We start from the raw sequence: 16,125 nt of genomic DNA, 5'->3' as shown, positions 1-16,125 counted from the left end.
AGTGTTCATGGATTTATAGACTGTTCAGGAATCTGATGGCACAGAGGAAGAAGCTGTTCCTAAACCATTTAGTGTGGGTCTTCAGGCTCCAGAGCATTCTTCCTCCTGGCAGAAACAAGAAGAGGGCATGTTGTGGATATTTAGGGTCCGTAATGATGGATGCCACCGCCTTGTGGCTCTGCCTTTCAAAGTCGTCCTCTGATGGGGAATGTTCTGGCTGTGATGGGGGTAGCGGAGTCTACGTGCTCTGCAGCCTCTTTCCATCCTGTGCATTGGATTTTCCCATCCTTCTCCATAACGATGAAATGTCCAGGCACAGATGCTGCTCATTTTTGGTTCTGTTCTCATCACAAGGATTGGCTTAATGACCAATTTTGTACTGAACCTACTGTAATTAAAACATAGTTCTCTTGGTTATTTAATTGGATGAATGTACCTGTAGCAACAGTCGATGAGGACTGGCTCATGAATCTCTGGTTTCCTCCTCCTGTAGTCAAGAATCAACTAGGTGAAGGTATTCCTGCAGTCTGGTGAGGCTGCAGATTCAAAAACAACCATCTATAAATTTGCTGATGGTACAACCATAGTTGGTAGAATCTCAGATGGAGATGAAAGGGTGTACAGGAGCAAGATATACCAACTAGTGGAGTGGTGTTTCAGCAATAACCTTGCACTCATCGTCAGTAAGATGGAAGAGCTGATTGTGCACTTTAGAAAGGGTAAGACAAGGGAAAACATACCAATCATCTTAGAGGGATCAGAAGTGGATAGAGTGAGCAGTTTCAGTTTCCTGAATGTCAAGATCTCTGAGGTCCTATCCTGGTCTCAACGTATGGATGCAGCGATAGAGAAAGCAAGACAGTGACTATACTTCATTAGGAGTTTGAAGAGATTTGGCATGTCAACAACAATGCTCAAAAACTGTTACAGATGTAGCACGGAGAGCATTCTGACAGGCTACATCACTGATTTGGAGGGGCTACTGCACAGAACCAAAAGAAGCTGCAGAGAGTCGTAAATATATTTAGCTCCATCTTGGGACCCAGGACATCTTCAACGAGCGGTGTCTCAGAAAGGCCGCGTCCATTATTAAGGGCCCCCAGCACCCAGGCCATGCCCTTTTTTCTCATTGTTACCATCAGGTAGGAGGTACAGAAGCCTGAAGGCACGCACTCAGCGATTCAGGAACAGCTTCTTCCCCTCTGCCATTCAATTCCTAAATGGATGTTGAACCCATGAACACTACATCGCTTTTTAAAATATGTATTATTTCTGTTTTTGCACAATTTTTAATCTATTCAATATACTTATACTGTAATTTATTTATTTATTCTATATTATGTATTGCATAGAACTGCTGCTGCTAAGTTAACAAATTCCACGACACATGACAGTGATAATAAACCTAATTCTGATTCTGAATTTGGCTTAATAACAGTGGAGCAAGGGCAAAGCTTTTCTGAGTCTGGATGATGTGTGACCTGTAGCCAAGTACTGAATTTCTTAAGCACTTTTTGCCCTTGTCCTTCTAAAAAGTACATTCGATAGATTTGGGAGGTGCTGTTGAAGAAACCATGAATTCAACACTTAATATCTTCATGAAGTTTGAAAGCAATGCTTCCTTGAGTTACCTCTACAACCCATGGGTACCTCAGTGCTGAATGAATGTTTAAGGTTATGTTCAGTGGTGGCAATACTATCGAAAGTTGAAGAGGAGTGGTTAAACCACCTCGCTTGAAGGAGTTGATCACTATGTGACACAGCAAATAGTGTCATTCCTGAATAATTTCATGCTTCTGTGTGTCCCATTAAATGAAGTAAAATGTAATGTAATCAACAACGAATGTCACCACATTACTGTCATTCATTCTTTTGGGGTTTTCTTCTGTTTCATAGATGTCTGCAGAGAGTAAGAATTTCAGATGGTATACTTATACATTCTCTGATATTAAGTGGAACCATTAAACTCCAGAGATTCTGCAGATGCTGGAAATCCACAGCCACACAGAAAAATGTTGATGGATCTCAGCATTCATGGAGAGGATGAAGGGTCTCGGTCCAAAATGTTGACTGTTCATTCCTCTCCATAAATGCTGCTTGACCTGCTGAGTGCATCCAGCATTTTTTTGAGAGCTGCCTCCTATTTTTAAACCTCTTCAGTTTTCTTGGAGCACCTTGATTTTATACTTGATCAAATTCTAACTTGATGTCAAGAATGATTACTTTCCCCTCACCTGAAATGCAATGCATTGTTATTGTTTACTGTAGTATAGTCTGAAGCCATATTCCCTGTGGAAACCGAACGGAGCATCAGGGAATTGGTGACTGTTGGTACTGCTCCCTGGCATTTTCAATGACATTTTAATATTTTGCAAATTGAAGGAAAGCTGATTAAGTGGTAAATGGGCCTATTAGATTTAACTAGCCTCATCTACTGGTTAATTGCATCGACCAAAACATAAGTATCTCAGCATTTTACTCAGTACTTTTTATGCTTAAATGTAGATTAATTCTCAGCTCCCCTAAAAGAACAGCACATATTTGTTGGAATGATATAGTTTATTTTATTAAGATAAATTATTAAAAATCATTGTGTTCGTAATCACCTCTTAAATGGAAGTGAGTTGATTAATAGCTGATCATTCTATCATGATCATTTGGGTGATATGAATCTGGAACAACGCACAAAGAGCTGGAGGAACCCAGTGGGTCAGGAGGGAACTCAACAGTCAACATGTGAGGCTGAGACCCTTCATCAGGACTGGAAAGACAAAGTGCAAAACCAGAACAAAAGGATGGTGGAGGGTGAGGGGTAAAATTTGGCAGATGATGGGTGAATCCGGGTTAGATAGGGAAGGCAAGCGGGTGGAGAAAAGAGAGAAAGGGGAATGATATGGGAAGCTAGGAGAGGATGGGTGGAAGAGTCAAAGGGCTGATAGGAGAGGACAGCAGACCATGAAATAAAGGGAAGGGGTGGGGAAACAGAGGGAGGAAGATGTAAATGATGGGCAGATCCTGAGGGCAGGGGAGGGGAAAGAGAAAGGCTTAAGGAGTCAGAATAAAGGGTCCTGCTGAAGGGTCTTGGCCCAAAACATCTTGAATATACTCTTTTTCCGTAGATTCTGTCTGTCCTGCTGAGTTCCTCCAGCATTTTGTGTGTGTTGCTTGGATTTTCAACGACTGCAGATTTTTCTCTTGTGTGGGAATCTGAATCAGAGTCGGGTTTAATATCACCGGCATGTCACGAAATATGTTGACTAGCACCAGCAGTACAATGCAATTCATGATAATATAGAAAAAATAAATAAGTAAATCAATTTTAGGAAGTATATTAAATAGTTAAGTTAACAATAGTATGAAAACAAATAATACATACATTTTTGAATCGATGAGAGTGTGCTTTCAGACTTCTGTACCTCCTTCCTGAAGGTAGCAATGAGAAGAGGGAATGTCCTGGATGGTGAGAAGCCTTAATGATGGATGCCACCTTTCTGAGGTACTGCTCCTTGAGCTGTCTTGAATACTACGGTGGCTAGGACACATGGAGCTAACCAATTCTACAAGTTTCTGTAGCTTCTTTTGATCCTGGCAGCAGCCCTCCCCCCATACCAGACAGTGATGCAGCCTGTCAGAATGCTTCTCCACAGTACGTCTGTAGAAATATTCGAGCGTTTTAGGTGACTAACTAAATCTCCTCAAACTACTAATGAAATATAGCCACTGTCTTGCCTTCTTCATAGCTGCATCAATATGTTAGGACCAGGTTACATCCTCAGAGATCTTGACACCCAGAAACTTGAAATTGCCCAGTCTCCACTTCTAATTCTTCTGTGAGGATTGGTTCCTGATCACTCATCCTACCCTTTCTGAAGTCTACAATCAGCTCTTTGGTCTTACTGAGGTTGAGTAAAAGATTGTTGCTGTGACATCACTCAACTAGCTGGTATAACTTGCTCTTGTATACCATCTCATCTCCATCTGAGTTTCTGCCAAAATGGTTGTATCACCAGCAAATTTATAAATGGTATCTGAGCTACAACTAGCCACACAGTCATGGGTATGGAGAGAGTAGAGCAGTGGGCTAAGCACACACCCCTGAGGTGCGCCCGTGTTGTTCGTCAGTGAAGAGGAGGTGTTATCACCACTCCGTACAGATTGTGGTCTGCCAGTTCGGAAGTCAAGGATCCAGTTGCAGAGGGAGTTCTGCAGCTTTTTGATCAGGACTGTGGGAATGATGGTGTTAGGCGCTGAGCTACAGTAAATGAACAGCATCCTGACATAGGTGTGTGTATTGTCTAGGACCGTGTGAAGAGCCATTTCTCGTAGACCTATTGTGGCGATATGCGAATTGCAAATGTGTCTGAGACTGGAGTTGATTTTGGCCAAGACCAACCTCTCAAAGCATTTCATCACCACAGATGTGAGTGCTACTTGATGATGGTCGTTAAGGCAGCTCACACTACTCTTCTTGGGCACGAGTATAATCATTGCCCTTTTGAAGCAGGTGGGAACTTCTGACTATAGCAGTGAGGAGTAGAAAGTGGCCTTGAATACACCCACCAGTTGATTGGCACAAGTTTTCAGAGCCTTACCAAGTATTCCATTGGGGCCTGCCGCCTTGCGAGGGTTCACCCTCCTGATAGACAGCCTGACATCAGCCTCCGAAACAGAGATCACAGAGTCACTGGGTGCAGCAAGGATCTTCACAGCTGTAGTTATAGTCTTCCTTTCAAATCGGGTATACAAGGCGTTGAGCTCGTCTGACAGTCAAGCATCTCTGCCATATTGGGTTTGGCTCTGTAGGAAATAATGTCCTACGAACCCTGCTAGAGTTGACGTGTATCCGATGTCATCTCCAACCTTGCTCGAAATTGTTTCTTCACTCTTGAACTAGCTCTCCACAAGTCTATCCTGGTTTTCTTGTATAGGCCTGGATCGCCAGACTGAAATGCCACAGATCTCGCCCTCAGCAGACAGCGAACCTCCTGGTTCATCAATGGCTTTTGGTTTGGGAATGTACAGCAAGCTCTCATAGGCACACGCTCATCCACACGGGTTTTAATGAAGTCAGTAACAATCGCGACAAGCTCATCCAGATTCGAAGATGATTCCCTGAATACAGTCCAGTCCGATTCAAAGCAGTCCTGTAAGCACTCCTGGGTTCCCTTGTCCATACCTTCCTGGTCCTCACTACTGGTGCTGCAGTCTTCAGTCTCTGCCTATACTCGGAGTAAAAGTACAGCCAGGTGATCAGGCATCCCGAAGTGAGGGTGTGGAATAGCACGGTAGGCACTCCTGATGGTGGTGTAACAGTGGTCCAGTGTGCTGATTCCTCTGGTACCACAAGTGATTTGTTGATGGTAATTATTTAGTGACTTGTTCAAGCTGGCCTGATTAAAATCCCCCAAAATGATGGTGAAGGTGTGCTATTTTGTGCATGTTGATCTCATTGCTCAGATTACCTGGAGCCTGTTGGACATTGGCTTGAGGTGGAATGTACACTTCTGCCAAATTGATCGCTGAAATCCCCCACGGCAAGCAAAATGGACAGCACTTCGTTGCGAGATCTTCCAGTTCTGGTGAGCAGAAGTGGGACAACCCTGATGCATTTGTGCTCCAAGAGCTGTTGATCATGAGGCAAACACCTCTGCCTCTGCTTTAGAGAAACTGGGTAGTCCTATCCTGACACTGTATAGTGAACCCATCAAGCTGAATCACTGCTTCCGGTATGGAAAGAGTTAACCAGGATTCCGGCAGAGGACACACACTGCCCTAATGCACCCTCGCTCTGAGATAATCAATCTTATTTATCAGAGACTGTGCGTTTGCCAGCAATGTAGTCGGTACTGGGAGTCAAAAACCTCGTTTTTTAAACTCACTTGTAGCCCCAAGCAGCAGCTACATTTCCAACAAGAAGTATGGCCACAATCAGCTTTATTTCCGTTAGTTTTACACGGTGATAGATTGTTCACTCACATTGAAACATCTTTATTAAATGTACAGGCCTTGGATGCAGTTGTGATTCTCAGCTGCAGCAGGCTGAAACATGAATATTTAATTGTATCCATCGAGCTGGTCCGCATCGAGTTCACCTTAGGGCGCTCCGGAGTCCGAGGGATAAAGCAGAACAGTGTGCGGAGCGTAACCGAGGGGAATGGTTGATGTAAGTTAGAGAAATTTAAATTGCTGCCATCAGGTTGGAGATACAAAGATGGGAAATGAGGTATTGTTCCTCTAATTTGCATCCAGTGTTAACTTGGGAATAGAGGAGGTTGTGGACAGACGTGTCAGTGTGGGAATGGGAAATGTCTGGTCACCAAGAGATCCTGGCTTTATGGTAAATAGATCACTACAGTTTCTTTGCAAGTCCATTGACCATTTAAAGAATATTGTGAGAAAAGTTCAAGTAAGCATCAAGTGATTTAACAAATTTAAGTGAACTAGTAATATCTTCTCAATCATTTTTAACGCATTCATCATTTCAACTACATCTTTCTGAGATTACATCAGCACCTTCTCAATAAAGTTTGATGTTATCTACTTATTTAGGACCTCAGTTGTGCCTTCTCCCTCCACGAAAAATGTCAATCCGGAAGTTAATTAAGTTAAATAATTGAAAGTTTCAAAACTTAATTTATTGTTAAAGTATTTAAATTGATTTCTCAATTTAAGTATAGAAGAAGGCGATCTATTTAATTTGATCTTTATCCTTCTACTTTCACAGATCCTCTCCCAGCCTGTTTGTAACCATAAACAATGATTGTTTTCCTTAAAAACACTCAAATATATTTTGGCAATAGTTTAACATGATCATTCCTTCACATTCTTACTTCTTCCCTCTTCCTTACCAGTTCTGATGAAGGGTCTCGGCCCAGAACATCAACCGTTTACTCTTTTATATAGATGCTATTGGGTTCCTCCAGTATTTTGTGTGTGTGTGTTATTGACAGAAGTATTTGTTTCATTTGTGCTTAAGCAGTTTTGAATGAGCTTGGAAAGGTTAGGCAAGAGAAAGGACCAAGTTCAAAAAATTATTTTCTGAAAAATTTCAAAAATTAATTTTGGTTTCTTGTGGAATAATGATGAGGTCATTCCCCGTCTGAAAGAAATATTTTTGCTTGTAAACATTTACTGCACTGGGAAAGAGAGTTCAAGCTGCTGAGGCACATAATAAGCTTTTTGCCCCTGAGGATTTTCCTTAGTTTATTTCTGTGCTCCAGAATTTTAATAAAACTCTCAAATGATTTTAAATAAAGGAAGTATTTCTGATGTTTGACATTAAGATGTTGAGTATTTTAACATGTACATTCAGTATTCACTGCATTGATTCTGTATTTTTGCCTTCACCTTTCAAGGAAAAGAGGAACTGTTAATGACGAACACTGAACAAGAGAAGCAGTTTTTATCTTTTCCTCACAAAAGACATTATCATAGTTGCTTACAACACACAAAATGCTGCAGGAACTCAGCATGTCAGGCAGCATCTATGGAAATGAATATAAAGTTGGTGTTTTGGGTCATGACACTTCAGGACTGGAAAGGAAGTTGGGGGAGGGGAGAAGGCAGAATCTGGGAGACAGGAAGGAGTATAAGCTGCTTCTTATTCTGTTCTTTCTCGTTCCTTTCCAGTCCTGATGAAGGGTCTTGGCCCGAAACTTCAACTGTGTATTCATTTCAATAATTGCTGTCTGACCCACTGAGTTAAGATCATAAGAGGTAGAAGCAGAATTAGCCCATTGAGTCTGCCCAGCCATTCCATCATGCCTGATCCCGGATCCCACACAACCCCAGACACCTCCCTTCTCGCCGCAATATTTGATTGCTCTGACCAATCAGGAAACGTATCAATTTCCGCTTTAAATATACCCCTGGTCTTGGCCTCCACAGCTGTTGGTGGCAGAGCATTCCACAGATTCACTACTCTCCAGCTAAAAAAGAATTCCTCCTTACCTCTGTTCTAAAGGGTTGTCATCAATTTTGAGGCTGTGCCCTCTAGTTCGGGGCACACCCACCATAGGAATCATCTTCTCCACATCCACCTTATCTAGTCCTTTCAACATTTGGAAGGTTTCAATGAGATCCCCCCGCATTCTTCTAAATTCCAGCGAGTACAGGCCCAAAGCTGCCAAATGCTCCTCATATGTTAACCCTTCATTTCCAGAATCATCCTCGTGAACCTCCTGTGGACTCTCTCCAATGACAACACATCCTTTCTGAGAAATGGGGCCCAGAACTGTTGACAATATTCCAATTGCGGCCTGACTAGTGTCTTGAGGACCCTGTCCACAATGCAAATTTCCTCCAACGTTTTGTGTGCATTGCACTAGGTTTCCAACACCTGCAAAACCTCTTCGGTTGATAATAATGTTTTAACGTTATTATCTTTTCTGTGATGAGGAGCCTGGCGTTCACACCTTAACCTGCTCATCTTTAGTTAATTCTAACAAGTGCACAAAAAAGGTGTCAAGTCACAGTTACCATTGATAGACTTACCAATGATGTACCTGGGCAGGTGATTGAATTGAACTGGGTACAGTTGAACAGTTGCAGGTTTCATTCCACCTGCCTTTACTCAAGTTGTCAATCCTAACCACATATGTGCTATTGCAAAAAGAAAGCCAGGTGAGTGGACTGCAGTTTTGACTCGTTATGAACGCTACGTACCTAACTTTTCCAAACCATGTCTTCCATGAATGCAGGTACAGCTGGGAAGAGCAGAGATAAAATGCCCTATTACTGAATGCAGCAAATATATGGATGAAAGCACTGTCATCTCCAATTTGCCTCGTGATGACATTGTCAAGTACAGTTACTTCCTAGAGCTGAGCAGGGTGGATTCCAGCACAAAGCCCTGTCCTCAATGCAAGCATTTTACAACTTATAGACGGAAGAGCAACATTCCAACCCCTACAAAGTCAGAGAGCAAGTTCAAAGTGAGTAGCATTCTGTCAAATTCTCATAGCGTTAATTTAGTGATTATATGTAAATTCCTGCTGTGTGTGGTTAAAGTACTTGTCCGAAATATTACTTAGAACAGAATTGTAGTAAAGCGTGGCATGGGGAAGTGAGCTGCATGCAATAAGAGTTTGAATTTATTGTTTTTTTCTCCCTCACATTTCTAAGTAAATTTATTATCAAAGTACATATATATTCAAGGAGGATGTGAGGGGTAAGTTTTTTACTCAGAGTGGTGGATGCCTGGAATGCGCTGTCTGGTATGGTGGTAGAGGCAAATACGTTAGAGGCTTTCAAGAGATGTTTGGATAGGCACGTGGATGTGAGGAAGATGGAGGGATATGGACATGGTGTGGGTAGGAGGGTTTAGTGTTTGGGTGTTTTTGATTTGCTTTTCAGCTGGTTTGGCACAACATTGTTCTTGTGCTGTGCTGGTCTATGTCAGCATATACTTCCCTGAGATTAATTTTCTTGTGGGCTTTCACAGTAAATAAAAAGAAATGGTAGAATCATTTGGAAAAAAGAGAGCAAATAACAAAGACAGACAACAACCAATGTGCAAAAGACAACAAACTGTGGAAATACAGAAAGAGAAAGAAATAGGAATTTGATCAATGTGCTTGAGACATTTTGTAATGATCCTAATGTGCCTCTTGGGTCAGTGAAGCAATAGCAATGCAGTGATGTTGTTTATAGACAGATCTTGTTCTAGGGCAGGCAGGCAATTTGTTTATTTGAGGGAGTAAAGAAGACAACATTGCAGAGGATGGCCTGAGCCATTTCGTGAGTGCAATGTGGACAGAAGGACTATTTTAAAGTAGCATTTGAGCTACTTGGGTAAGTGACTCTTGACTGAGTGCCACGTTACCAGTTTACACAGGATTGCAAGTTTATCTATAGCTGAATCAGCAGCGCGAATCTGCGTGTCTTCAGCACTCAGCTGTCCGTTGCCCTCCTCCTTGATAGTGAAGTTTGGATACAGGAGGCAGTGGTATTTTGGATAGTATCCAGGACATCTTCAAAAAGTGATGCCTCGAAAAGGCGGCATCCATCATTAAGGACCCACATCACTACGTCGTGCCTTGTTTTCATTACTACCATTAAGGGAGGAGATACAGAAGCCTGATGGCGATCGTTCACTGATTCAGGATCAGTTTCTTCCCCTCTGCCATCTGATTTCTGAATGACCATTGAACCCATGAATACCACCTCATTACTTTGTTATTTCTATTTTTGCGCCATAGATTTCCAACTCTGAGTTTATGTGCTACTGATAAGCAGTCATTGTCTTACACTTGATCATCACACTTATGTACGGTAAAAATTACTATGTAGCATTAATATAATGAAAATATAATATGCGTTAGGTAACAAAAACAACACAGTAGCCTGGTTGAGAGTACCTGAATCAGCTGTTAAACAGCAATAAACAACGGCAAGCTTTCAGCTTCGCCTACAAGGTCATGTTTTGATTAAAAGTTTACAGTACACTGTATTTGTATTTTGTTGTTTTTAGATTTATGTAAGGTATATGAACAACTAGCATTGTAGACTTGTTCTGTTGTTAGATGTTCACCAACAATTATCTTGGCAAACCCATCAATGAATTTCTCTGCTGCTTTGTGATCAGCACAAGCTTTAATAATTTAAAGTCCTGCCTTTTCTTAAATTTCTGCAACCAGCCTGCTGAATATTCACAAGTAGCTTCAATTTTCCATTCATTGTGATAGATCTTTGCTTGTTTCATGATCAGCATACTGTTAAGCAGAATATGTTCACTCCGACGCTGACAAATCCACTCTTTCAATACGCAATCAAGATCTTCATTTTTGCTTTATGCAGTGTTTTTTTTATTTTTCATTAACTTCTGTTCATTACGTATGTGAGGTCACAGGACTGTCTGGGGTGCACAAAGACTTGTACATCGCCTGGGAACCTTCCTGGCGCCCTGTGGAATTTTCCATTTGTGACGTCATGTCAGTGCTCAAAAAAACTTTTGGATTTCAGAGGTTTTTCGGATTAGAAGTGCTCAAACTGTATTACTCTAGATGGTATGCTGTTCGTAACTGGTCAGTGGTAAATTAATGGATAGGAACCCCTTCCTGTTCTAGATTTCAAGGCCATTGAAGTATACCTACTTACTATGCTTTTTTAAAATCTTTTTATATTTGGAAATATAGCAAAACTGTAAAATTTGAACAGTCCTTCACACTGTTTCACATGAAAAGGAAAAACAAATAGCAATATCAGAGGAAGGAATCAAAATTGGGTTTTGTGCTGACTGGGCCACCCCTCTGTGGTGATAGGTCCATATCTCTCTCTCTACTAGGTTGTACATCACCATAACCGCTTGCTTGCTGAAACAAAGCCTGAAGTGATGCTGCTTCTGGAATCACTTACTCAACTGACTCACCTATTCCCAGTTTCTTGTTTCCTTCATTTGCCTTTATAACCGTTTTTTCAGCTGCTGACAGATCTCTCAGCCCTCAACTCCACAAGTGCATTTCACGGACTGCCTGTGCCAACTTTCTACCGTTGACTTTATACTGATGTTCACCCATTGTCCTCCCCTTCCTGCCGCTTCATTCTGAAATCTTAGTGTTTGGAAGCAAGCTCCCAGTGTCACCCTTTAAGACAGCTTTAATATTGCTGACAAATGCTCCGTAGATGGGTGGCACAGTAGTGTAATGACTTGCACAACCCAGTGACCTGGGTTCAGTTCCCGTTCACACTTGACCACTTGGGTTTCCTCCAGGTGCTCCATTTTCCACCCACAGTCCAAAGACATAACAGTTGGTAAGTTAATTGTAAATTGCCCCATGATTAAGCTAGAACTAAATTGAGGGATTGCTGGGCAGCACAGCTTGAAGGGTCAGAATGACCTATTCCCCGCTGTATCTCAATTTAAAAAAAAGTAGTTTTCCCTGTTCTAATAAGAACATTTCCAAAGAAAACATCACATGTTTATATGGTGCTGACCACATAGTCCCTTCCTGTAGACTTCGTCAAGGCAGATTTAGTCGCAGGCTGCTGGGAGCACGATATTTTTAACTGAGCAGATGCATGTTTATCTAAAGTGTTCTACTTTTAGATCTGGCTCTTCTTTTGCAGACTTCTGAAGAATTTCCCTTCCCGTTCATCAGAGTGTGAATGCACTAATTTTATTTTTTCCCGTTCTTTGATTCTACAGATTCAGTGTTCCATGTGCCAATTTGTTTGGTGCTTTAAGTGTCACTCTCCTTGGCATGAAGGTTTAAACTGCAAAGAATACAGAAAAGGTGATAAGCTGTTACGCCACTGGGCCAGTGAGATTGAGCATGGACAAAGAAATGCTCAGAAATGCCCAAAGTGCAAGGTGGGTTCAGACATGTTTAATCATTCACGCTTTCTAACTTCAGCACAGAGAACATGTGTATTTTCATCTCGCATATTGCTCTTTAACGGAGCCTCCCATAATCTGTGCTGTGCTTCTTACAAGATACATTTTATTGTCAAGGTATGCATGTACGATACAATTCTGATATTTACTTCTCCAGATAGCCATGAAACACAGAAAGATCATGGGGGTTGTTGAAAGAAAAGACCAATCCTGCACCCCCCACTGCATGAAAAAGAAAAAAAGAAACTAAACTCACAAAGCCAAACTCCCCAACCCCTCCATTGCACAGAAAACTGACAGATCACCCACAGGGAAAAACAACAGCCAGAATATGAAACGCCAGGCCCCCGTGCCCTCCCTCGCACAACAACTAACAGATTGCCCACCCGAGAAACAGCAGTTAGAACATCAAAAACCCAAACCCCCAACAAAAACCTCCCTCACAAAAAAATCAAGCCCCAACCCCCTCCCTTGCAGAGAAAAGAATAGTGACAATAGCATCAAACCCCAAACCCCCTCTCTCACACACAAAAAATTAACAGGTCGCCCACGCAACAAGGCATCAACAAGGATATCAGACCCCTAATCCGCAACTCCTCCCTCACACAAAGCATTGAAACTGCAGATTGCTACTGTAGACTGAGGTCTGGGATCCATTTAATGGTGTCAGGAGTTGCTACATGTAGATCACTAAACCCTATGGATAGGTGGTTCACATAGCAAGATCAGCTGTTTTGAGTTTAATATTTACAATTGGACATGGGGGTGTTTTTGTTCTCTTACGGGGAACTACATCTTGCTGTTGTTATGTGCATACATTCAAGTTTAATTACATGTCAAATGTCAAGTTAAAATACCACACATTTTAATTTCACTCCCCAATCCCATTTCAGCATGTTAGCCCATGGCCTCGTCTACTGCCGTGATGAGGCCATCTCAGGTTGAGAAGCAACATCTGTATGGCCTCCAACCTGATGACATGAACAGGCATTTCTCTAACCACTGGTAGTTTATCCCCCTCCCCGGTCTCCTATTTCCCATTCCCCATTCTGGCTCTCTTACCCTTTCACTTCTCGACACCAGCCTCCTCCCCCTTCCCTTTCTCCCATGGTCCACTCTCCTCTCCTATGAGATTCCTGCTTCTTCTTCAGCCCTTTATCTTTTCCAGCTAACACTTCTCAACTTATACTCCTTTTCCTCCCCCACCACATTTTTCTGTCCTCTGATGAAGGTTCCCCTCCATAGATGCTGCATGTTCTGCATCTTTGTGTGTGTCACCCTGGATTTCAGCATCTGCAGAATCTCTTGTGTTTATCAAATGTCAGGAACTCTTTTGCTGCAGTACCGGGGTTTGAAACACAAGAAATTTGTCAAATGCTGTAAGTCTTGAGCAATGCATACAAAGTGCTGGAGGAACTCAGCAAGCCAGACAGCATCTTTGGATGGGAATAAACAGATAATGTTTTGGACTAAGATCCTTCATCAGAACTTGAAAGGAAGGAGGCATAAGCCAGAATAAGAAGGTGGTGCTTTCCAGTCCTGATGAAGGGTCTTCAAAGTTAGAAGTAAACTTATTGTCAAAGTACAAATATGTCACTGTATACAACCCTGTGATTTATTTCGTGGGCATACTCAATAAATTCAATCATCATAATGAAGGACTGTTCCAATAGAGTGGGCTACCAGTGTGCAAAAGACAACAAACTGCAAATACAAAAAAAAAAGTAATAAATATCAAGAACATGAGCTGAAGAGTCCTTGAAGGAGTCCATAGGTTGGGTGATGGGATGAGTGAAATTATCCCTTCTGGTTCAAGAGCCTAATGGTTGAGGGGTGATAATTATTCCTGAACCTGGTGGAGTGCAACCTGAGATTCCTGTATCTTCTTCCTGATGGCAGCAGTGAGAAGAGAGCATGACCTGAGTGGCCGTGGTCCCTGATGATGGATGCTGCTTTCCTGAAACAACAGTCCGTGTGGATGTGCTCAGTGATTGGGAGGGTTTTACCCATGATGGACTGGACTGTATACCCCTACTTTTAGAAGGATTTTCATTCTAGGGTGTTGGTGCTTCCATACCAGGCTGTGATGCAGCCAGTCTATAAACCCTCCACCACATATCTTTAGAAATCTTTCAAAGTCTTAGACAGCACGTCGAATCTTCACAAACTCCTAAGGAGGTAGAGGGACTGATGTGCTTTCTTCGTAATTGCACTTACTTGCTGGGTTCCGGGCATGTCCTCTGAAATGATAATGAATTTAATGTTGCTGATTCTCTCCACCTCTGACCTCCCAATGAAGACCTGACTCATGACCTCCTGAAGTCAGTCATCAGCTCCCTGGTCTTGCCGGCACTGAGTGAGAGGTGGCACCACTCAGCCAGATTTTCAATCTCCTCCAATATGCTGCTTCGCCATTGCCTTTGATTCATCCTGTGACAGTGGCGTCATCAGGAAATCTGAATGTGGCATTGGAGCTCTGCTTGGCCACACAGTCATAACTGTAAAGTGAGTGGAGCAGGGGCCTAAGCACACAGCCTTGTGGTGCACCTTTGTTGATAGAGATTGTGAAGGAGATGTTGTTGCCAATCCAAACTGACTGGGGTCTACAAGTGAGGAAATTGAGGATCCAATTCTACAAGCAGGTACTGAGGCCAAGGTCCTGAAGCTTATTGATTAGTTTTGAGGGAATGCCAAGCTGTAGTTGATAAGGAGCATCCTGATATATGCATATTTGCTGTCCAGATGCTCCATGGTTGAACGAAGAACCAAAGAGATGGCATCTGCTGTGGACCTGGTTAGGCAAATTGCTATGTTTCATCACCAGCCTCTCAAAGCACTTCTTCACAGTGGGTGTAAGTGCTTCTGAATGAAAGTCGTTGAGGCAAGTTACCATATTATTCTTTGGCACTGGTATAATTGAAGCCTGTTGATGCTGGTGGGTACCTCAGACTGCTGAAGCAAAAAGTTAAAGCTCTCAGTGAACACTCCAGGCAGTTGATCAGAACAGATCTTTAGTACTTGGCCAGGTATTCCATCTGAGCTGCAAGCTTTCTGTAGGTTCACCCTCCTGAAGGATGCTCGCATCTTGCCTTCAGAGGCTGAAATCACAGTGTCGTCAGGGGATGTGGGAGTTTGTGATGGTTGCTCCATGTTTTGCCAGTAATAATGGTCATAAAAGGCATTGAACTCATCTGGAAGTGAAGCCCTGCTGTCCCCTACGTCGCTTGTTTTAACTTCAGGTCCTCAATTTCATCCTTCAGCAGCTGCGCACTTAGAAGGGGGTCTCATTTCTTTGTGTTTCACCCTGGCTTGGAGTGGGCTCCTCCTGCCTTGTTTCCATCCATAGCGATGTACCTTTATCCACATCAAGGTGCTTGCATGAGAGTTAAGTTCGCCAAGTCCTTAGAAGTCGTGAAATCTGTAGTTCATTAAGTCAATTTAAAAGTACATCGCTTAAAGGGAAATTGCGTGCTGCAGATTGCAGCAAGAGTAATTCACATGTGGTCTGTTTAGAAGTATTGTACGTAGCCTGCAGAACGTCACCGTGGTTCACTTGTGCCATGTTATTCACATCTTCTTCTTGGCCTGAGATGTTGACTGTTTATTCCCCTCCATAGCCATTGCCTGACTTCCTGAGTTCCTCCAGCATTTTGTCTGTGTGTGTCGCTCAAGTATCGACCTCTTATTTCATTGTGGGCTGCAATTCCTTCCAATAAGTTGTCAGTGAATGACTCTGTGATCTAAGGCTTTTTATAGTAGACCAGTTGAGCCAGGAGAATTGCCATCTGCAA

The 16,125-nt window shown here is 42.4% G+C and overlaps 1 protein-coding gene across 2 annotated transcripts in view; it reads left to right on the top strand.

The window, feature by feature from the left end:
* rnf217 (ring finger protein 217) overlaps positions 1–16,125 on the top strand; it is a 105,710-nt gene that overhangs the window by 51,315 nt on the left and 38,270 nt on the right. For both annotated transcript variants that reach the window (XM_073057366.1, XM_073057367.1), the window contains exons 2-3: positions 8,700–8,933; positions 12,146–12,310. In XM_073057366.1, coding sequence (XP_072913467.1) covers positions 8,700–8,933; positions 12,146–12,310 — 399 coding nt within the window. The remainder of the gene's footprint in view (positions 1–8,699; positions 8,934–12,145; positions 12,311–16,125) is intronic.

This window comes from Hemitrygon akajei, chromosome 9 (assembly GCF_048418815.1).
Source record: "Hemitrygon akajei chromosome 9, sHemAka1.3, whole genome shotgun sequence".
NCBI lineage: Eukaryota > Metazoa > Chordata > Chondrichthyes > Myliobatiformes > Dasyatidae > Hemitrygon > Hemitrygon akajei.
Note: the sequence above shows the minus strand (reverse complement) of the source record. Positions and strands in the feature narration are given on the sequence as shown.